Below are 23,012 nucleotides of genomic sequence, written 5' to 3'. Positions count from 1 at the left end.
CAGGTCGGGTTAAACCACACGTACGGTGGCCGTGGGCAGAGCTGTTGTCAATGTACAAACGACCCATAATGATTTTACAAGCTCTTACTTGAATAATTCGAACCTGTTCTATCTTACATGTCTGTTGTGCTGTTATGGGTATATTCGAGAGTAGGCCGCACAAATCCTACATACAACACCAGTACTAAATCATCCCTGTCAAGACCGTGTTTTCTCAGACACCTAAGCATGTACAATCTACGGTTTGCTGTATTGACATAAATTGTCACATTGAAAGTCCACTTCAAGTTGGCTCAGATGATTACTTCCAGAACTTTGGCCACAGGTACCACCTCAAGTTCAGATGTACCAACAAACAGTATCGGTGTTTGTAGCGGGTTTCGCTGAAAACAGATAACCATCACCTTACCGTTGCATTGATAGTTCTTGTCAGTTCAACTGACGAGTTTGCCAAGATCAGTCTGTGCCGTTTTGGAGGATGTGTTGCAAGTCTGACCTCGGCATGAGACATGTCATCCACATATTTCCATACATCCACTGACAGTCTTTCCCACCTTCACCAAAGTCAATTGCAACCTACCAACACAAATGTATTCTATATCCTTTTGTAATTGCATTTATTCATTCCGTACACATACAAACTATCCCGCTTGAAACGAAATGCCACCTCCTGGAGGTTACCAGAGGACAGGGTCGGAAACCTTGAACCCCATCCAAAATCAGGCCTGCCCTCCTAGATCCTACCGGAAATGACGTCTGCTTCCGGTTGAAACAATAACAACCCTTCATAGGCCAGCGTGCTCCATCTCACGGTCTGAGCGCTGATATCGCCGATTATCTCGTTGTTTACGGCCACTTTCGACGTTCAATCCGCCCGAAACCATCGATTGCTGGTGAGTGATACGTTTGATATCATTTTGCATCACTGATGACTGTGGGCTACAAAACGTGCGAAGAGGATCTATTAAAGATGAGATGTACCCTAAATGCGAGTGCTCGTGGGGGCCGGAGTTGGGGTTTCTTTGCCGGCGTCCACTAGGCCTTATATAATCCTACGGTGTTATGGAGAGTAGAATATTAGGCAATAATAGACAAATAGATAATGGCCAGGATAGTGGGCCTGCGGTAAGGGTAGCATAACTACGCGAACAAACGCTGGCAAATTTGGATAATTTTTTTCATCTCTTTCAATCAGTTAGTTAATTTAAATACTGGTAGAGACTGGACTAAGTGATTTTTTGTGCTGATCGTTGTTTATGTCATAGTTATAGCGTGGAAAGGATGAAAATACACATGTGAAGATCTACAAAGCCGTTCTATTTTGCGTAATTGATTTTCAATATATCAAGCGCACGCCAGGAGATTAAACGGTGTGGGATTTAGTTACCAAGCTGACGGCTATTATAAGAAATATCTGCTGCCAGAGAAAGGTCAATGGTTCAGGGCCGGTCATGTGGGACACGTAGTTTACTCACTCTATATTCCCTTCGTCCTTCAGCCAGTGAGACATACGGCCATGACTCTCTCTTTACATCCTGTGGGGTGGTTGCGGCAGGCCAGAGCTTTTGAGAGTCGCCAGTGCAGACTGGGTGATTTGCACAGTTTTGCTGCAGATTTGTGGCTTGATTTTAGTTTTGTACGTATTTCTGTGCTATTTGACCTATTTTGGTCGCGCGAATAGAATACTACTCTGTTAGATCGGGGATCATTTTATGCGGTTTAATCTCGCATCGATCTGAGTCATCTGAGGTTCATAGCATGACGTCTGAATGGCCTAACGGTGAAAGTGGGGAACCTTGATCTTGAACGTCAGGCGACCCAAACGTTTTGGACCCTGAGCTTCCTCATTGCTGTGATACAGACTTGTAATGTGTTTGTTTGTTTCTTTGTTTGTTCGTGCAGGGGATGGCGGCATACGATCCCAGAGCGGTCCGCGGGCTGGGCTGGACCCTGGTCGCCCTGGGTCCCCTTAGTGTTCTGCTAGGTGTCGCTGCAGACATCAACTTCGGCGCCCGAAACTCAGAAACCATGGCGCATTACGTCAGCGCGCCTGTCTGGAGCGGACTGCTGGTAATCCAAGCTTTCCCTAGCATTTACCCTTAAAGTTTGATTTGAACTCTTCCACATCTTCACCGCCTTGTTTCTTTGGACTAGAACTCAGTGCAAAGATACTGTAACCATGCGGATCAACGTCTTCATACTTCCTATTCAATCCTTCATTCCTTCCATCCACATATTGCTTTTTTGGCCAAGAGCTCGATGTCGGGACTTTTCTGTCATCAAATTCTTCATCATTTTCTTTCTTTGATTGTGCTTCACTGTGTACCTCCTCTGTTTCTGCAAATTTGTGAGGAGGGCTTTCATTGGATTCCATTCTGTGCGCCTCATCCGATGTGCTGTAAATAGCGGGTAGCTCTTCATTGCGCTCTGGCCACACGACCAGGGGGTCCCCCGTGTTAAGTTGGCGAAGTGAGAGCAAACTGTGGCCGACGACTTCCTCCACTTCGTTTTCTTTGTCTTCTTTTTTTCCATTTTTACACTTTGTCTCCCATGTCGAGTTTTCGAGGAGGGGGTATATCGGGAACAGCACGTTTCAACCCGGAGCCCAGGATCACCTCTACACCGCCAGACTCGACATTCATGTCTTCATACTTCTGGCACGCTTGCTCGGGCGCGGGGGACTTCTCTGTGTTGCGTTCCTTCATTTTTGCAAGATGGCCAGGCGGGGGTTTCTTGGGCGCAGCGCTTTGTGACCTACAACTCAGAACAAAGACGCTTTCCCCATGCGGATCCAGGTTCTCGTACCTTCTTGGTGGCAACGGTGGTGGTACAGTTCTACCATCCACATCTTTATTGTCCTGTTCTAGTGGCCAAGAACCCAAGGCCAATATACTTCTACCATGCGGATCCAAGTCTTCGGAATTTCTATCTGATTCTTCGTTCCGTACAACCACTCGTGCCTTCTCTTTGTCTCTTATGCCAAGATGACGAGACTTTCCCGTCGGCAACGGCGGCGGCACATTCTGATGCCCACCATCCACGTCTTTGTTGTCCAGTTTAAGTGGCCAAGAAGTCAATCCCAAGATACTTCCTCCATGCCGATCCAAGTCTTCGCACTTTTTCGGCGGCAGGTTTCTCGGTGGCAATGGCGGCGGAACATTGCCATCACTTTTATCGTCGTGACGTTGCTCTTTTTGCGACAGTTCTGTTTCCTTGTGCGTTGCACCTCGAAGCCAGGAGCTCAATGCCATCCACTTTTGCATGCTGTTAATTTTTGGTGGCTACTCGGTGTTATGTAACTCCGTTTTTCGTCTTCTAAAACAACATCAAATGAAACCACTAATAGTTAATTAACTAATGAGGTAGAGAAGATTTTGAAAGAAATGCTGCCTACCTAACATGCCACATTACCTGCACTGCAAATGTACATTCTATAAAGCATCCATCCAAGTGCAAATCCTTAGCATTTTTTCCGAGGCCTAATCAGTACAGTAAACAAAATACGTGGTATCAGTTCAAGCTCTGTGGATATAGAAATCTAGAGTGGGCTTATTTTGGGTGATGCAATCCGGATCCATCTTCAAGTTGGTTCTCCAATCATAATGCAATCCATCATGCCAGTGTATGAATACATATCTTACAGAATCCAGCACTATTGGGTCTACGTGATGTATTGATTTTTTATATTATTATATTCTATAGAGATGAGGTATAAATTTCAACAATAATGATGGTAGCGCTATTGAACGACAATGCCTTGGCCTACCACCTATGCTATACCTTGCCGTCACACGGTTATTATGTAAATGAGAAATAAAGCTTCACATAATACTAAAGATGTGGGTCTTCAAATGTTTGTTGAGTAGAAAAATGACCATAGAAAAACAACATAAACATCGCTTCCGCGGGAGTGTGGCCCTGCGAGGATCAAGGTTTTGTCACACTCTATCATATCATTCGTACCGTCTATTGAAATGAAATTCAATAGAAAGATTTAGAAGGTATTTCCCCATATAGTAGACGGCGTTTTGTTATTGCTTCAGTCTCAAGTAAATAGATAAAAATAATAATAAAAATTAAAAATTAAAAATAATCTAATAAAAAAATGAGCCTGTTATGAAACCAGTTGCATTGCTTTTTGACTGCCCCTCGTTCAATAACAAAACAAAATAAAAATTATTATAATGGCAATAATTTTTGAGTCACAACCCTACCTTAAAGGTAAATCGTAGAGCTTGATTGATATCTATCACCGATGTGACGGATATACGGATGGCCAAATTGCGCTGAATTGTAACGTTTGCCGTGAGTCACCCTCACCATCAGAGATAGAATACCACAACAACAACATTTCACTTCGCCCCATTCGGATAAACAACTAACTCCAGTCTGCTATGGTTTCGTGAACTGCGTGATTGTTGAAAACACATTCAAAGTGATATTGAGCAATCGCAGCACAAAAGAATATAGTATCAGACTAATTATTACGCACGTCGATAAATACACGTACACGCAGTGTTCATACGAGTGATATAAACATCATACAAAGGCTTGTACCAGACCAATACTTAAAAACAATATCAACCGATTGAGAAGTGAATTCGATTCTGAGCACTACTAGTATCTGATCGTGCGGGATTTCTTTCAATATACATAATTTAGTTTGAAATCTTGCCTTTATGCATATCTGGAGGGCTACGGCCGGTGAAAGACCTTGTGAAGTTGTGTGAGACGGCCTTGGTTGAGGGTTGTTTACTTCTAAATCTAAAGGTTCTGAGTTCGAATCCCAAGCAGGTCCCAAGGTTGTTTACCTGGGTCCTGGGACACGGTGCCTGGGAAAGGCACTTAACACCGATTCCCTAACTCGTCGACTAAGAGCTCAAAACGTGGTGACTTTAGCCGTAGACTGTAAGAATGCACTTGTTCTCTATTCGTCGGTAATGGTCGGGGAAAGTAAAAATATTTTGGACGCTTCTGTTTAACACTTGGCTTCTGTTATCATCATAGAATGAGATGTAATGACTTTCGTCTTCCACTACATTTGAGGGGCAGGATTTCTCAATTCTCTCCGACACAAGTAATATAATCCTTTTCAATTTCCAGAGGGTGAGCAATAAAATCTGTATTTTTACACCTTATTTTGGTCGATTTCTGCTATTACAGAAAATAAGATTATAGCTGGTTGCACTATGGAACTTCAATCAACAGTCAATTACGAATATTGAATAAATGAAGACCTTTATTGTACATTTTTGCCCCACTGGGCTAAGCACAGGTCACATCTTAATGACAATGATCTTTATTTGCACGTTCCTGCCCACATGGGTTAAATGCAGTATAGCAGTTTCAAAATCACATGAAACGTGTTCAGTGTAGAGAATCGTTACATGAAGCGTTCTTAGACATTCAGATAAACAAAACAACCAAATCTGTGCTATACTATATCTATCGATTACACAATAATCAAACATATAATGATATGCTATTGTAAGACTCCAATCATGGTAGTCAAAGACGATAGGAGACGAATGTGACGGGAAGAAGGTCTGTAATCAGGAACACAACATAGAACAAAGAATCTCTCCTTTCTGGGTCGTACCACTCTCCGCCCGGGGGGTGGCGGCTTCAACTATTCGACCTTTACACTCTTCCCCCCTATCTAAAATAAAATTCTCCTGAATTTCAACCAAGTTATGTGTATCTTTAACATCCTGTATCTTTGTTTTAAACATAACCAACATTAATAACAGCTAACGACTTCTTTTTCTTTGGCATGACTACTATGCGTGGACAACATAATTCCGTGACAAACAGTTCTAACTGTATTCTAGCAGGTATAGAATTTGACATGGAATGTTCTGGTATCTAACACAGGTTGCTTCGTGAACTCAAGTCCCAGTGTTGTAAGTCCTAGCATCTGGTCGACGAGAATACCTCTGACATAGTCCAGGTTAAGCGGCGGCCTTTAGTCCATAACACAGTCAGCGAACCTTGATGGTCTGGTTACTCGGCGGCCATGCCGTGTGGTGTGCTGATTAGTGTCTCCTACAGAAGTCGCCTGTTGAGGAGCTTGGTCCTCAAAGCTGTCGCACGCCAGTTGTGACGTCGGCGCGTCGCCGGTGGGCACCGGCTGACGATCCCGATGCTGCGCCACGGTTGGCAGTGTGTAGCAAGGCTTCAGTCTGTTATAATGCACTATTTTCCTGCGGTTGCTTCGAGCGTCCTTGATCCTGTATGTAACCCCCGGTTCTCCATCGGAGTGTAGTCGTTCCACGACTACAAATGGACCTTTCCAACGGGGTTTGAGTTTTCGGCGTAGCGCCGTAGGATCGTTGACCCACACCTTGTCGCCTGTCTTGTATGGCCTGTGGGACGTAGTGGTGTCGTATGCAGCTTTCTGGCGACTGCTTGCTCGTTGCATGTTTTGTCTTGCGTGAGCGAAGGCTGTGCGAAGACTGCTTGTCAGAGTTTTGACGTACGACCTTGCCGTGGTTGTGGGCGGCACTCCCGGTGGGGTCGTGCCAAATATCACATCAGCGGGAAGATTTGCCTCCCTTCCATGGGCGAGGAGGAAGGGCGTGTAGCCGGTGGAGGCGTGCACAGATGTGTTATATGCCAGTAGAACATGAGAGAGATGGTCGTCCCAGTCGTCGCCCATAGGCGATACATACTTCGAGAGCATTGCTTTCAACGTTCGATTGAAGCGCTCCACTAGTCCATCCCCTTGGGGATGGTAGGGGGTTGTGCGGCTTTTGGCGATACCCAGTGCAGCGTACAGTTCTTTCATTAAATCTGCCTCGAACTGACGACCTTGGTCGGAGTGCAGAGAGGACGGGACACCATGTTCTCTGATGTAGTGGGTAAAGAGGACTTGAGCCACTGTAGGGGCATCTTGGCGCGGAATAGCATAGGCGTTAGCATATTTAGTGAAGAAGTCCTGTAACACTAGGCAGTACCGATTTCCCTTTTTTGATTTCGGAAGTTCGGTCAAGTCCATGGCCACCTTCTTGAACGGGCCATCGGCCCGAATGGGTTTCAGAGGTGCTCGAGCTGAGGGTGTCGGTGCTGTCCTTGTGGCACAATGTTGGCAGGCGCGACACCACCTCTTGACGTCTTGGTTCATGCCCGGCCAGTAGAAGCGGATATATACCCTTCTCAGTGTTTTTGTGATTCCCAAGTGTCCCGAGCAAGAGCCATTGTGTAGTTCCTGCAGAATGGCGGGCCTTAGGCTTGCAGGTGCCACCCGTTGATAGATCACGTGGCAATTTGCGTTGGGTTTCCACCGTCGGTACAGGACACCGCGTTTGACCACGAGCGAATGGTACTGGTCCCACAAGGCTTTCAGAGATCGGCCTCGTCGACTGATGGTGTGCCATGGGGGCCTGCCCTGGCGTTGTCTCTTCCATTGTATGATTTCTGAAATATCCTGATCCGCCTCTTGTGCCTGTTGTACCTTATGAGGTAACGAGTGTCCGTCGGGGGAATCCGTCGGCGGGGGCGGCAGTTGACCATCAGGCGGATCGTCAAGTGGCCCTGTTGGCTGTTCGGCCGAAGGATCGTGGGGTAGGGTCGGTGGTTGGTCGACAGCGGCCACTGACGCTGGCAGGCGCGATAGAGCATCGGCATGGGGTAACAAGTGTTCATCTGGGGGATCCGTTGGCGGGGGCGGCAGTTGACCATCAGGAGGGTTGTCAAGTGGCGCTGTTGGCTGTTCAGCCGAAGGATCTTGGGGTAGGGTCGGTGGTTGGTCGACAGTAGCCACTGACGCGGGCAGGCGCGAGAGAGCATCGGCGTTGCTGTTGGCTTTTCCCGCACGGTAGGTAAGGTCGAACTCGTATGTAGACAGTTCCACAGCCCATCTAGAACGCCGTCCTGTTGGATCGTGCGTAGTGAGGTTGTTGGACCACCCGAGTAAGGGCTTGTGGTCAGTCATGACAGTAAAGCGCCGTCCCGCGAGGTAGGTGCGGAAGTGACGGATACTCCACACGACGGCCCACATCTCCCGGTCGAATGTAGCCCATCGCCTCCCTTGTGCAGTGAGCGTACAACTGGCGTATGCGACCACTTGTTCGCCATGGTCGGAGGTCTGGGATAGCACTGCTCCAACTGCGGAATCCGACGCATCAGTGTGTAGCGTAAATGGTCGGCTGAAATCTGGGTATGCCAAGATCGGTGGAGACGTCAACGCTTCCCGTAGGGTCTCGAAGGCTGCCTGACAATCTGAAGACCAGGAAAAGGATGAGCCCTTTCTTGTCAGGACGTGCAGAGGCTCGGCAATCTTGGCGAAGTGGCGTACGAATTTCCGATAGTAGGACGCCAGCCCTAAGAAGGATCTTACGTGAGCGATTGAGGTAGGGGTAGGCCAATTGCGGACTTTGTCCGTGTTGGTTGGATCGGGTTGGACGCCATGTCGGGAAACCACGTGGCCAAGGAAGTGGACTTTTGGCTGCGCAAACTTGCACTTCTCGGCGTTGAGTTTCAAGTTGGCAGAGCGGAATCGGGAAAGAACTTCCTCCAGGACCGTGAGATGATCCTCGAAGGTGCGCGAAAAGAGGATAATGTCATCAAGGTAGGCTAGACATGACCTCCAGTCTAATCCCGCCAGGAGGAGTTCCATTAACCGCTGAAATGTCGATGGCGCGTTCGTGAGGCCGAACGCCATGACTGTGAATTGGTACAGGCCACGGCCGGTGGTGAAGGCCGTCTTCTCACGATCGTCCGGATGGACGGGGACCTGCCAGTAACCGGCCGTCATGTCCAATGTTGTGAAGTATGCTGAGCCCGACAGGGCATCGATGGTGTCGTCCGTCCGGGGAAGGGGATGAGCATCCTTGACTGTTGCGTGGTTCAATTTTCGGTAGTCGACACAGAATCGATGGGTGCCATTTTTCTTTCGGACCAGGACTACGGGTGCGGCCCATGGGCTTTGACTGGGCTCGACCACACCCGCATCCAGCATCTCCGCGACTTGGCGTTGTACCTCGGCCTGGCGGTGGATGGGCATTCTGTGTGGTCGTTGTTTAATTGGCCGGTCATCATGGGTAAGTATGCGGTGTTGAGCGAGGGACGTGCGACCTCTGTCCCCTGGATGACGACTGAAAACGTCAGAATAACGCTGGAGGAGGTCAGAGAGTTGGCACGCCTCATCCGGGGAAAGGTGGGTGGTGTCGACACTGGGAGGAGTGGTGCTGGCCAAAGGATCTCGTTCGGCGATGTCATCATCGTCTAATGGCAGGAAGGATCCCAGTGGCATGGCTGCTTTCAGCGTGACAGGTTCATCTGATGTGTTGGTCACCTCACAAACGGTTTCAGAGTTGTTGACTGTGGCGACAGTTCTGGCAATGGCGAACCCTTTGTCGGTGTAGGGGCGTGGTTCTAATAAACCAGCGTAGTCATTAGGGATGGGGCGTGTCGCCATTCCGGGTGTGAGGCGGACCGGTATCGCCATGACGGAATGCGGGGGCACTAAGGTGGTGCGACATACAGCGGCATGGCAAACTGTAGGAAGCAGCTGAGATGACGTTAGGAGTGGTAGGGGTTGTCCTCCGATAGTCAGTGTACCCCTGCCAGCATCAAGGATGGCCTGTTGGGAAACGCAGAAGTCCCAACCGAGGAGGGCAGGTTGATCTGCATCACGGACGACATGGACGGGATGAGTTGCTTCACGGTCGCCCAGGTGGATGTGTAGGTCAATAACTCCAATAGTGTCCAACACTTGACCGGTGACTGACCGCGCCGGAGTAAATTGCTTCATCAGGGGACGACACCGCAGATGGGGGATGGAGTTATACAGTTGTTCGCTAATGAGGGAAATGGCTGATCCTGTGTCAATAAGTGTGTTCGTGGCTGACCCCTCCAAGATGGCGGAAATGTGGGATGTGGGCGGAAATCGGTGGGAGGGGTGCTGTGAGGGGGCCTGCGGTTGGTCTACTGATGCCCGGCCCGCGGCATCAGAGGAAGGTCGTTTCCCTGGTCAGCAAAACGGACTGATCTGGAAGGTGAGCGGGAGTGGTTGCGGTCTGAAGACGGCTGGCGGTATGGAGAGCGAGACCGCGAGTCAGTGGAGTGACGGTACGGGGAGTTGGGGCGGTCTGAAGACGGCTGGCGGTATGGCGAGCGAGAACCCGAGTCAGTGGAGTGACGGTACGGGGAGTTGGGGCGGACATTGTCCGATGGGTGAGATGGGGAACGGGCACGAGTGTCGGTAGTTCCGCGGTATGGTGAACGTGAACGGCTGTTGGCGAAGGAACCGTTACGGTACGGCGAGCGGGAACGATCGGCAGGCGGTTGGCGGAAAGGTGAGGTGGAACCGGAGCGGACTTCGTAGTAGGGCCTGGGTGCTGGGGACAGATGCTGGCTTCGGAACAGGTTGGTGAGGATAGAGACCTGCTCGGTCAGGTTGGCCACGGCTGTGTGCAAATCGTCTCGCTGGACGGCATTCACCGGTTGCTCGCGAGTTTCCCGCGGGGCAGAGGCGGCCACTGCTTGCTCGTAGAGGGTGGCAATCTCTGCAGCCTCTTCGATGGTGGCAGGGTTTCGCTCCATCACTCGGAGGCGCGTGGCAGCATCAATGCCTTGTGTAAAGTATTGGAGGGCAACCCCCTTGATGGCTGGCTCGTTGTAGCGTTTTGACGCGTTTTGATGCGTTGTAGCGTATGCACGCCGGACCAGTTCTTCTAGTTCTGCTGCGAATACGATGAATGACTCACCAGGTTGGCGTTTCCGTTGCGCTAGGGATTGTTGGAAACTGAACGTAAACCTGTCTTGAGAAAAGGCATGTGACAGCATCCCGAGGAGGTTGGTGTAATCGCGGCGGATGTCCTGTTGGAGGCTCTGGAAGTATGTTAATGCAGGTCCATCCAGGAAGGTGGGGAGGATACGTGCTCGTACGTCAGGGGTGTACTGATGGGCGTCTGCGTAAACCTCAAATTTACCAAGCCAGACATGGAAGTCTTCCTCCCCCTTGCCAAGGAAGTGCGCTGGTAGGTGCGTTTTGAGGTGTACTGGGGTAGCTGGAACGGGCCCGGAACCTGTCTGTGGTGCGGGTGGTGGTGGTTGTTTCCATGTAGCACCTGACGACATACCGGGTGGTGGTAGTTGGTATGTAGCACCTGCGGACGTACCGGGTGGTGGTGGTTGTTTGAATGTGGCACCTGGAGCTGTACCGGGTGGTGATAGTTGGTATGTAGCACCTGCCGAAGTACCGGGTGGTGGTGGTTGGTATGTAGCACCTGCCGAAGTACCGGGTGGTGGTGGTTGGTAGGTAGTACCTGCCGAAGTACCGGGTGGTGGTGGTTGGTATGTAGCACCTGCCGAAGTACCGGGTGGTGGTGGTTGGTAGGTAGCACCTGCCGAAGTACCGGGTGGTGGTGGTTGTTGGAATGTGGCACTTGGAGATGTACTAGGTGGTGGTAGTAGGTATGTAGCATCTGAAGACATATCAGGTGGTGGTGGTTGTTGGAATGTGGCACCTAATTCTAACGATGTACTAGGTGGTGTTGGTTGCTGGACTGTAGCACCTGAAGGCGTAGGAGCGGTTAAAGCTGGTCCGGGGAACCGCTGTGTGAGACCCGCCTGAGTAGGCGAAGCCACTAGAGATGTCATCGGGTTATAATGAGGAAACGAAACTTCAGAGTCAATGACAAATTCCCCCGGATTGTTAGTCGATGTCATACGACGAGATAGCCCAAGCTACGGACGAACGGGAATGTGGCAGTAGCCTACCTTCTGCTGGGAAGCGTACAGAACGCACGTGGTTCGGGGGGGAGGGGGGCATCGGCCAGACGGAGCTGCGGGGAGCGATTTTTCCGGCAGGAACGAGTAAGATTAGTGGTGCATCGACGGAGAAGGTTCGAACACCGCTGCCATCAGTGTAAGACTCCAATCATGGTAGTCAAAGACGATAGGAGACGAATGTGACGGGAAGAAGGTCTGTAATCAGGAACACAACATAGAACAAAGAATCTCTCCTTTCTGGGTCGTACCACTCTCCGCCCGGGGGGTGGCGGCTTCAACTATTCGACCTTTACACTATCTTTAAAAGTATTGTTAACATGTCTCTTTCCTCCTCTTAAAACAACTCAGGCCACAGCAAGTAAATTTTATGGATGACATCCTCCGCAGACTCCAAAATTAATGAGATAGGGCGAAAAAAAACAAGGCGGGTAAAAAAAACAAGATTCCTATATTTTCAAATTTTGAGATCATGAATCTTGTTAAACAAGACTTGCGGCAGCAAAATATGATATCACGACCAACAGGTCTTTTGTTCCTGAATTCAACCAATGATGTTTCATCTATAATATAAGACCACCTTGATTCAATAGTAAACATGTCATACCATCATGGGCATTCATATGCAATGCAACACCTGGGCAGCAACTATATTCAACTGGGTATTCATATGAAACACTGTGTCAGCACATGCCATCAAATGCGAGCAATTGAGCCTCAACGTTGCTGGATCATATCAAGCAGTTGCACAACACAGAGCCTTTGTCGGACATATCATTGGAGGGCAATGAAATTTTGATTTTGTTAGTAGTTCACTTCATTCAAGAACAGCACATCGTATTTCACGTTGTTGATAATAATGGCACAGAAATTACACACTACATTACAAGTTTGACAAGAGCAATCTTGTTACAGCTTGCATACACAATAATTGTACAATGCACTTGTACGGAGTTTTCACAATTCTTACATTTTCAAATGCCTTTTTATGGCATCTAGAACGTTTTTGCGATAGAACTGACTGTAGTTTGCGACAAATTGTATTATTTTCGGTATGTTGACCATTGCCGAAGGGTAAAAAAATCTTTTTTTTTTTTCAAAATCAGGCGAAAATTAATGAGCGCGCTGATGTCATCCATAAAATTTACTTGCTGTGGCCTTATGTACGAATTCGCAGTTTTTGCTGTATAATGTTTTCAGAGGATGTTATTAAATGTACAAAGAGTTCAGCATCTTTTACTAACTGTTAATAATCATATATATGCATATAAACGTCTAGTATAATACTATAGTACTTTCGGCCTCTTCTCGCTTCTTGGTAATTGTATAAATGTATGATTAGTTAGTGTTGGTTTCTCGAATGTAGGCTGTAAGGAATATTGTTACTAATCAACTACCCAGACTTGTGGAGTATGTACCCCGACGTGTAGCGTATGTACCCCGACCTGTAGCGTATGTACCCCGACTTGTAGCGGACGTACCCCGACCTGTAGCGTATGTACCCCGACTTGTAGCGGACGTACCCCGACCTGTAGCGTATGTACCCCGACTTGTAGCGTATGTACCCCGGCCTGTAGCGTACGTACCCCAAACTGTAGCGTATGTACCCCGACTTGTAGCGTATGTACCCCGACCTGTATCGTATGTACCCCGACCTGTAGAGTATGTATTCCGACTTGTAGCGTATGTACCCCGACCTGTAGCGTATGTAACCCGAATTGTAGCGTATATATCCCGACCTGTAGCGTATGTACCCCGACTTGTAGCGTATGTACCCCGACCTGTAGCTTGTAACGTATGTACCCCGACCTGTAGCTTGTAACGTATGTACCCCGACCTGCAGCGTATGTACCCCGACCTGTAGAGTATGTACCCCGACTTGTAGCGTATGTACCCCGACCTGTAGAGTATGTACCCCGACTTGTAGCGTATGTACCCTGACCTGTAGCGTATGTACCCTGACCTGTAGCGTATGTACACCGACTTGTAGCGTATGTACCCCGACCTGTAGCGTATGTACCCTGACCTGTAGCGTATGTACACCGACTTGTAGCGTATATATACCGACCTGTAGCGTATGTACCCTGACTTGTAGCGTATGTACCCCACTTGTAGCGTATGTACCCCGACCTGTAGCGCATGTACCCCGACCTGTAGCGTATGTACCCCGACTTGTAGCGTATGTACCCCGACCTGTAGCGTATGTACCCCGACTTGTAGCGTATGTACCCCGACTTGTAGCGTATGTACCCCGACCTGTAGCGTATGTACCCCGACTTGTAGCGTATGTACACCGACTTGTAGCGTATATATACCGACCTGTAGCGTATGTATCCTGACTTGTAGCGTATGTACCCCACTTGTAGCGTACGTACCCCGACCTGTAGCGTATGTACCCCGACTTGTAGCGTATGTACCCCGACCTGTAGCGTATGTACCCCGACTTGTAGCGTATGTACACCGACCTGTAGCGTATGTACCCCGACTTGTGGCGTATGTACCCTGACTTGTAGCGTATATACCCCGACCTGTAGCGTATGTACCCTGTAAAGTCAAGATAGAAGGAATTTCTGGCCGCCATATTGGATTTTCACTGTTGGGGTCTGCATGGAGAAGTTCTTTATAAATTTTTGTCCGACAGGACGATAAGACGGTGGGTACTTAGTACATTTTCATTGCGATCCACTCATAATAACTGTGCACAATAACTGTATGTACACAAAGTGTTTTTCAGCCTCGAATACACACACGTAGTATATGGCGGCCAGAAATTCCTTCTATCTTGGAAACGAGCGCAGAAACTTATAAAAGCTGGTAAATACTTAGAGTTTGCTGCTTGTTTTGTATTCATAAGTGCATATATAATGTATCCAGAGCGTCAAAAAATGTCCCTGCCCCATGTACACTTCATTTTAGACTTGGATGACTTCGGTTGAGTTCGGTTGAGTTCGGTTGAGATGTTTAGGCATACAGAGACTATCATCATCATGGGGTACCCACATCAGGGGCGAAGTAGGGGGGGGGGGGATCGAAGTCCCGGGCTAAGGCAGGCAGGTCTCCAGCCTGGCACAGAACCGACTCAACGGTGTTGGTAGCCGTTACAACCGTGCCAGACAGGGCATTCCACTCGGGAATGGTATGGGGTATGAGTGTTTGTATGTGTCGGTTCTGGCGTTGATGGTTTGAAATTTGAGATGGTGGCTCCCCCGGGTGAGGCCGTGGGCTGGTTTAAGTAAACTGTCAGTGTTTATATTAATATGATTGTTAACTAGTTTGTAGAAAAAGGTGAGGCGGGTGTCCTTCCTCCTTTCGGAGAAAAGGAGCCACGGTAGGTCATTGAGCAGATAGAAATACACATGTGCGTTCCCTGCTTCTTTCTGTCAATACCGATACTTTTCATATAAATAGAGATGTTTAAGAATGTTTAAGAAAATTCTTTTTAGGTTATTAAACAGTGTTCCGTACTATGAACACTTGTACGAGACCAACAGCATGCCCTTTGAACTTTAACACAGTTACACAGTTCCAGCGCTCGGCCGCGGTTTGCTGTGGAGTGCATCCCGCTTGTGACAGTTAACTAGGGCAAGGTAAATACATTCAATATATACTAAACCCAGGTTAATTGAGCAGGTAGATCACAACCAATAGTACGATCGCTACGGAGTATCTTGCGATTCACTGTGTACTTATTGTCTTGAGTAACAATGGAAGCGTTCGGCCTCTTGGTTGTTGAACTTTTCAACTTTGAGCAGTCCGTTTCTGCAGGGGTTCGCTACGTACTTGCAGACAAGGTGTCGAGTGCACGAATATGGCGAACAATAGTGGATATGTGAGGCATATATACTTGAGCATCAGGGATTCAATGCTACTTCAAAATCATTCCTCATTTATAAACGCCCACTTGTACCATTCTCCTGCGTAGATTCTAACCCATGTCATATATTAAACTAGCTAGTTCTAGGACACAGGCTCGAACCTGTACTCGAACTGTTTATAAATCATTAGTCCGTGTTGTGACTTCACGTAAAATCACAAACAAAAAGTAAGATGTGCCTTCGTAAACGTTTTTTATTCAGAATTCACCCCAACAATTGAATGACAGAGAGAGCGTTGACCTAAGCAGTCCATTCTCTTCTGTTTATAAAAAAAAGGTAAACTTCTTCCATAACTTGTGTTATCAGATGGTGAAAAAGGGTCTACTTGAGCGCCTACAGGAGGGTCCTGTTGTAGGTGACGGTAGTTACATCATCACCCTGGAGAAGCGTGGTTACGTCATGGCTGGACCTTACACCACAGAGGTCGTCATCGAACACCCAGAGGCCGGTGGGTTCTTGAGTGAAAACAATTTTGCCGTATATAACATTTACATGTACTAACATAATTCCACCGGGGGACATAATTCGGCCATTCTGAAAATATACGCCTAGACAGATCTTCAATCCAACGTCCCCCCGTACAATGTACTCCTGTATATCCAAATGATGCATACCTAAGGGGTGTTGCACTAGAGATCTCTTAAACTCACTGCTTTTTAAATTGGCGGATTTATGTAACCTGGCGGATTAATTTTAATGGAGGTTGCATCTGTTTTTCTTTTCATTTAACAGTAGTGGCGATTTTTATATCTACTTATGTGTCTTCTCATGCTAGTTCCATATTCACAGTTAAACAGTTGCACCAAGAGTATATGCGCGCAGGCGCAGACGTGCTCCAGGCCTTCACATTCTTTGCAACAGACGACAGACTCTCTGGTCCTGACGCCCCTGGGAACGAGACTGGAAAGAGCATCACGGTAAGGGCACCATTTAAAACTTTATCAGTGCACTCTGCCAGGCCCCGCAGATGGCTGGAAAAATAGTAGAAATTGGCCAAATAGAGTGAATAATATGCTAAGGGAGTCGGCTACGGAGGTAGCTTTACCATCAAGCTAGTAGTCTTGGTAATAAATAAGCGTTGCCATGCTTCTTGGCTACTATGACATGCATATATTTCATTTGTAGGCACTGCAAGGGGGCCAACATTTGCAAGCAGACGCAACATATACTTATACATATATCGGCAAATATTCTACAATTGTTGATTTCATCGGTCTTTGAAAACGATTTGTAGTATCAAATTCAGCAATGTATATATATAGTTTATATATATATATATGTCAAGTACACCCTATCATACATTAAAAGGAACGTGCGGTTTTATAGACAATTGCAGGACACAAAATATTATACAATGTGTTTTTCACATCCAGTGCAAACAACTGAACGACCAGGCGTGTACCATAGTGAAGGAGGTTGTTGGCGATGGCGATGTTCTGATCTGTGGGGGGTTATCCAACACTCCGTCCTACGCTCAGGGGAAAGGAAAGACGGCCGTGCAACAAGAGTTCGGCAAACAGGTGGACAGCTTCATGGAGCAAGATGTGGACTTCCTGTTGGCTGAGGTATGTCGATGTCATGTGAGCTTCATCGTTGGTAAATCAATTTACGCTGTGGACTTCCTATTGGCTGAGGTATGTCACTTGAGCTTTATCGTCTTACACTGTAAATTCATTAACGATGTGGACCTCCTATTGGCTGAGGTAACTCACGTGATCTTTTTGTCGAAGAACTCTATCGTTATGGAGCAAGCTTCGTTGGGATTGCTTCCCTGATGGGTATAATCTTAAACTTTCTAAGACTAAGATAAACAGACACTTGTCATCACAGCCAAAAAAAAAACTAAGTGGCTCTCGATCCATGTTCAGTGGTGATGGGAAGTAAATAAAACAGAAAAAAAGAAAATTATAATCGGAAACTTCTTTTTTTTTCGAATAAATGTATAGTTTTTTGGGTACGTGGAGGAGGCAGAGTGGGCTATCGAGGTGTTGAAGGGAAAAGGAAAACCTGTAGCCTGCACCCTTCGCATCGGGCCAACAGGAGATGACAGTGGTGTCTCGCCCGGGGAGTGTGCCGTCAGGATGGCTAAGGTCGGTGAGTGCTTCTTGTGCCGGGACGGGGGGCGATACCAACTTCCCATCACGTTTGACTGATTTCTCGTGTCACACTTCGGTAAAGTCAGTTTGAAGAAAAGAAAGGAAGGAAGGAAAAAACAACCCGCTCCGAGTTCTTTTTTCCTTTTTTCTTTCTTTTTTTCTCCTTTCTTTCCTTTTTTTTATCTTTTTCTTCCTATAAGAAAAGCAAAAAAATAACTTGCCCCGAGTGAGGATCGAACTCACGACCTTGAGATTATGAGACTGGAATTTTAATGCTCAAAGTGTGTTGTCGCTTATTAAGCAAAGAATTGCCTATCAAAGTCCAAAATATAAACAGGTCAGGTAGATGTCAACAAGAATACGAGCGATCGCGATGATGTAACGGTAACGCAATTACTGACAAACATCTGGTTAGGTAGAACGCAAAATATTAATCTACATGTTAAACAATAATTTCAACTGCTAATATGGATATCACTTAGTAATCCTAATCCTACCAGTAGTCAAATACTCTGGATGCAAACAAACAGCGATTGCTCGTCAGCATAGGTGGACTTAAGTGCCTCTCATCTAGTCTAACTACTCTGGCTAATGAATGATTTTTCCAAGGATTCGGAGTTTGGCCACCATAGGGTTTCATTGGGCAGGCGCAGGGGGAAATGTAAAACTTCCCGCGGAATAATTCCCCTGGCTAATCATCCACTTTCTGGCGAACATTACGATCCATACCCCCGTAGAAAGGCCTGGTAGAGGCTACCTCTTATTCTACGGTCACAATTGGTAAAAGGGGCACCGCCGCGGGTTGTAGACGGGCTGTTTTTTGCACTTCCGAACGAGACCCCTACGTGGGACACCCTGCGGCTACTGGGCTAATTTCTGGCACGGCCGGGCCCCGGCTTTTTTCTAAGTCAGAGTCAAAATAAACCTGGTAGCAAACACACGCCGTAAGCTAACCGTGAGAACACCGAGAGGTACCCGCCCCCCCTCGTATCCGGCAATCCACCGAGAAAAATGTGTGGCTTCGCAGCCCGGCCGGGACTACACCCCCGACGGACGCCGACGCACATGTGACCGTGGCATAATGATAACCATACATTTCCGTTCGAAGGTGCTGACGTAGTTGGGTTGAACTGCCGGTTTGATGCGAACACCTGTCTGAAGACTATAAAGATGATGAAGGATGCGCTGGAGAAGGAAGGACTCTCCCCGTATCTCATGGTCCAACCGAACGGCTTCCTCTCACCGGAGACCGAGCAGACCAAGGACGGATGGACGAGCCTGCCGGAGTTTCCGTTCGGTAAGTCTACAAATGATCAAGTAACTTATAACATTTGACCAGTGTTAATAGGCCTATTGATATTAATAGTATAAATGGACAATTAGGACAATTATTTAACAACACTTTAACGTATGATGTCTTACCATCAAGATTACGGTAGATTGTAAAATGAAATATAATTTCTTTTTTTTATTATTTGCAAATTCCTGCCAGTTAGCTAATTGCAAGAGTACGTACATGTACAGATACGATAACGTTAAAGGTAATAAACGTCTATTCTATAAAACTTCCTGATGTTTCTACGTAAATACTGGGGGGGGGGGGCTTCTTGTCCGAAGGCAGTGGCTAGCTAATGAAATGTCCCACGTTTTAATGATAAGTGGGTTTGGGATGTTGTTTTTTTTGCCAGCTTTGGAGACCCGCCAGATGACCCGGTTTGAAGTTAACCACTTCGTCCGAGCGGCGTTTGACCTCGGGGTCAGGTACATCGGCGGCTGCTGTGGATTTGAACCTCACCACATCCGGGCAATATCGGAAGAGGTAGTCACTGTTGTTGTTCAAATTAAGATTAGATTTTAAAAGCAAATGCATAATGCTTACCTCCGCACGGTCTATCCTTACAAACTACTGCTCTGTTTATTCTTACTCAAACAAATTCATATATGGTGACCAGCCCTTTCCAGCCCTATCCTGCCACTTGCTACATAATGAAATACTAACAGAACACCACAGGGGGTCAGATTCACATCCAGTAACCATGGGGACAGCCGCCTGGACAAGGTCATTGACTTTATTTGCTTGGAGAAGAAGAAGAAGAAACCGGCAGAGCAAAAGGAATGTTCCCTTCCGCGAAGGTAAACATAAGAATTCCATTTTTCCTTTCAAAAAAATCAAATGATAAGACAAAAAAACACCAAAAAAAATTATGCAACTGATCCTAATAGAGTACTGTCTATTTGTTTACGTTTTGCAGCTGTCCCCAGAGCGCGGCGGAAAGCTAGGAGAGGCCAGCAAGAAACATCGCCCGTGGGGAGGGGCGATGAAGTCTGACCAGTCTGAGAGAGATTTCATGAAGTAAGGCTGTCACATCACATTGTCGCTCAGTATGGCAGTCCGACAGACTGAATACTGATGTATGCATGTAATGGCGTTTGTATGCAGAAACCAGTATTTCAAGCCTCAGTAATGCTATGCAGTAATGCTTTGTGCACAAGTTGTTGGTAGTACTGACTCAATTGATTGGTAACGCTCAGGGCAGGCAGAAAGGTAGCCGTTGCGACTCTTGAATGGCTAATTGTGTTTACCGCGAGTCGTGGGTTGGCGATCTTCAAATACCCCCAAACTCCCCATAACGCGACCCTAGGCCTCTGCAACCTAATTTTGCTTTATCGGCTCAACGGGGTCGCCATGTTTGACTCTAGCTCGGTAACTTTCGGTACATTTCGGTTGCAATTGCGTCTTCCGTAATTTTCGCTTGCGGCCAGGTTGCCAGCTTTCCCAAATTGATCTTTCCATGCCTTTTATTAGGGCTAAGTAAAATACTGTAAAGGCAAGAGCTCAGACTTACGATATCTATCTTGCTCGTTTCTGTCCAATACTTTTTCTCCAGCGGAAAAGATACCAGAGAATACTGGGAATCCGTGAAGCCAGCCTTGGGCCGACCAGGGTTTCCGGACGTCCAGGCGAAACTGTTCCGGCAATGAGCACTCACCACACAAACTCCTGCAAACCAGTCGACTTCTCAGATAATAAATAATCTAACCACTGGTTTAAGTCAGCAAATCAGATACATTTGGTTGACTAATTAATTGATCGATTGATTGATTGATTGGTTAGTGATAAACCCTATAGACAATGGCGCATGCCCATATTAAGTCTACAATATTTAGTACATTTTTTTGTAACCATGAATTGCAAAGTTTATATATACTACAGATAATTAATCTTAGAGCAACTTCACTAAACAGCTTTAAACAATGCTATACTAGATTAGATTAGTGGAAAAATGAGTGGAGCAAGAAGATTCATTGCATGAAATTTTGTATCTTTTCTAACGAAGAAGACACAAATGTCAGAATAGTATGTTTTACATCGGATCAGAGGACAAAGTGACAAACTTCTTGACGTGAGTGAGAAAATCTATTTTCGTTCGGCTCACGGCCGACTACTTACGTTGTTTTCAGATCGCATCCACGTGTTGGTCGTTTGAACCAAAATGAGTTGTGAAAATAGATGACGATTTCCACAGCCGGCACGCATCGTTGTATCCATACCAACATACATGTATGTTTCTCGACGTCAATACATGAGCTGAACAATCGCGTATTAGCTGTAACGAAGCTACACTACTGTACGAAACAAACAAACTGATTGCCGATTGTTATGACCATGAATTGAAGCTAATTTGAGGCAGGATATACGATGAACGAACCAATCAGTGAGCTTGTGAATAAAAAGTTCAAAAACAAGATGATTCTCTCTCATTCGGTGGTAGATAGAAATATTTGCTTAAGCTTGTAGAGTATCAACTGGGAAGAGTTCTCAGCGTCTTGTTACACACGCAGCGAAGATGGATGACCAGAAGGATGACTCCCAGTACAGTGACGAGGCGGACATCACGATTTCTCTTGGTCCAGCTGCTCCAGGGCTTCAGGCAGCCTACCTCGTCATCAGCTTCATCGTGGTACTAGCCGCGAACTCCCTTCTCATCCTCCTTGTGTGCAGGAAGGACTATCTCCGACAGCCTCGCTACTACTTACGTTGCCACCTAGCCGTCAACGACATGCTCTTCACACTCGTTCAAATTCCGAGATACACCCATGGCATTTTGCAGAGCACCAGTCAGTTACACAGTTTTTCCTGTACGGATAATCGAATAGTTAGCACCACAGCCGTGCTGTCGACATACGGTGTCTATCTCTTAATGGCTATAGACATGTACTATTTCATATGTTATCCATTGCAGTATGAAACCAAAGTCACTACAACGCGTCTAGCCATGGGGATCGGTCTTGTTGACACGTTTTCTTTCATATGTGGTGCAGTTCCATTGATCCTCGTAAGACAAGCAGACCAGAACATCTCATGCCTGATGAAAACAAGATCTTCTCAGCCTGCCTTTGTCTTTAGGACCATAGGCATAGTTGCACAGGTTATATCTGTACTGATTATCATCGGTCTGTACTACATCGTTTTGAAGGAAGCGAAACGGCAGCAGGAAAGGGACGAACATCGACCAGTGAAGTTCTACAAGACCAAAGGATTCAAAACCATGGCTCCCCATGCTATAGCTCTAACCACTACAATAATTACTTCCGCGTTTCTGGCTATTTCCTTGGCACAAGGTAACGCCGAGAACGAAGAGCCGTCAATGGCAGTGGCGATCGTGGAAAAGGCCGCCATTCTTGTGAACCTGACTGTGTCATCCATGTTGAATCCCGTCATCTACAGCCTCCGGCTGCCGGAGTTCCGCCGCGCGCTGAGAGAGATGTGTGGGCGGTCTCCTACGGCAGCGGTAGGCCCAGCAGTACCGAGTCAGTGCCGGGTACGAGTGGTTGGCGTGAGAGCTGTCGACTTGGCTTCAAGCGATGTAGGTAGCAGTGATCCATCCGGTAACAACAGCAACGACGTGAACAAGGACCTTCCTAGGATCTGCACGTAACAACCGGCACACATGATTCCGTGTCTAATTTAAAGCGGAGGCATTGAATAAGAGTGTTTCTAGGACAAAGCTATGTACGTGCCTCCCATCCAAAATGCTCATCGAAAGCATCGAAGGTACGCCGAAAGAAAATAAAAGACATTAACAGTTGGTCACGAAGAGAAGTATTTCGTTTCGGAGGTCATCGCTCGGATGTTCAGCTAATGGCAAAGAAGGATGTCGATTTCAAAGGGAACTACCGCCATCACATAAAATGGCAAACAGACCTACAGACTGGATAATTTTAGCTGCCGTACAAAAGAAATGACAGACAAATTATCTTCCCCATGAGGAATGCAATGGTACGAAATTATATTTTGTCCCCTTCG

General features: G+C 47.0%; 2 protein-coding genes and 1 long non-coding RNA gene across 3 annotated transcripts; all 3 read left to right on the top strand.

Annotated features, from left to right (window-relative positions):
* Positions 1-554: 554 nt before the first annotated feature.
* Positions 555-2,117, top strand: LOC136446246 (uncharacterized). The gene is made up of 3 exons (XR_010757538.1): positions 555-893; positions 1,499-1,589; positions 1,903-2,117. It is a non-coding gene; the product is annotated as an uncharacterized lncRNA (long non-coding RNA).
* A 13,424-nt stretch (positions 2,118-15,541) lies between these two features.
* On the top strand, positions 15,542-20,875 carry LOC136445739 (betaine--homocysteine S-methyltransferase 1-like). Its single transcript, XM_066443873.1, has 9 exons — positions 15,542-15,562; positions 15,915-16,056; positions 16,398-16,525; positions 16,982-17,242; positions 17,555-17,702; positions 18,813-19,001; positions 19,393-19,523; positions 19,957-20,057; positions 20,593-20,875. The coding sequence occupies exons 1-9, from the start codon at positions 15,542-15,544 to the stop codon at positions 20,684-20,686; spliced, it is 1,215 nt and encodes a 404-aa protein (XP_066299970.1). The 3' UTR covers positions 20,687-20,875.
* A 170-nt stretch (positions 20,876-21,045) lies between these two features.
* Positions 21,046-22,644, top strand: LOC136445738 (olfactory receptor 10G9-like). Its single transcript, XM_066443872.1, has one exon. The coding sequence runs from the start codon at positions 21,553-21,555 to the stop codon at positions 22,642-22,644; it is 1,092 nt and encodes a 363-aa protein (XP_066299969.1). The 5' UTR covers positions 21,046-21,552.
* The last annotated feature ends 368 nt before the right edge of the window (positions 22,645-23,012 follow it).

The sequence above is a fragment of the Branchiostoma lanceolatum genome, chromosome 12, assembly GCF_035083965.1.
Source record: "Branchiostoma lanceolatum isolate klBraLanc5 chromosome 12, klBraLanc5.hap2, whole genome shotgun sequence".
Lineage (NCBI taxonomy): Eukaryota > Metazoa > Chordata > Leptocardii > Amphioxiformes > Branchiostomatidae > Branchiostoma > Branchiostoma lanceolatum.
The sequence above is the reverse complement of the archived record's forward strand: the minus strand, read 5'-3'. Positions and strand labels throughout refer to the sequence as shown.

Bases quoted from the DNA above. Each gene is read 5' to 3' on its own strand.
- LOC136445739 (XM_066443873.1), top strand. From the start codon at position 15,542: ATGGCGAACAATAGTGGATAT. The intron at 16,526-16,981 runs GTAAGGGCACCA...TTTCACATCCAG, and splicing joins AGACTGGAAAGAGCATCACG to TGCAAACAACTGAACGACCA. The intron at 19,002-19,392 runs GTAAGTCTACAA...TTTTTTTGCCAG, and splicing joins CCTGCCGGAGTTTCCGTTCG to CTTTGGAGACCCGCCAGATG.
- LOC136445738 (XM_066443872.1), top strand. From the start codon at position 21,553: ATGGATGACCAGAAGGATGACTCCCAGTACAGTGACGAGGCGGACATC.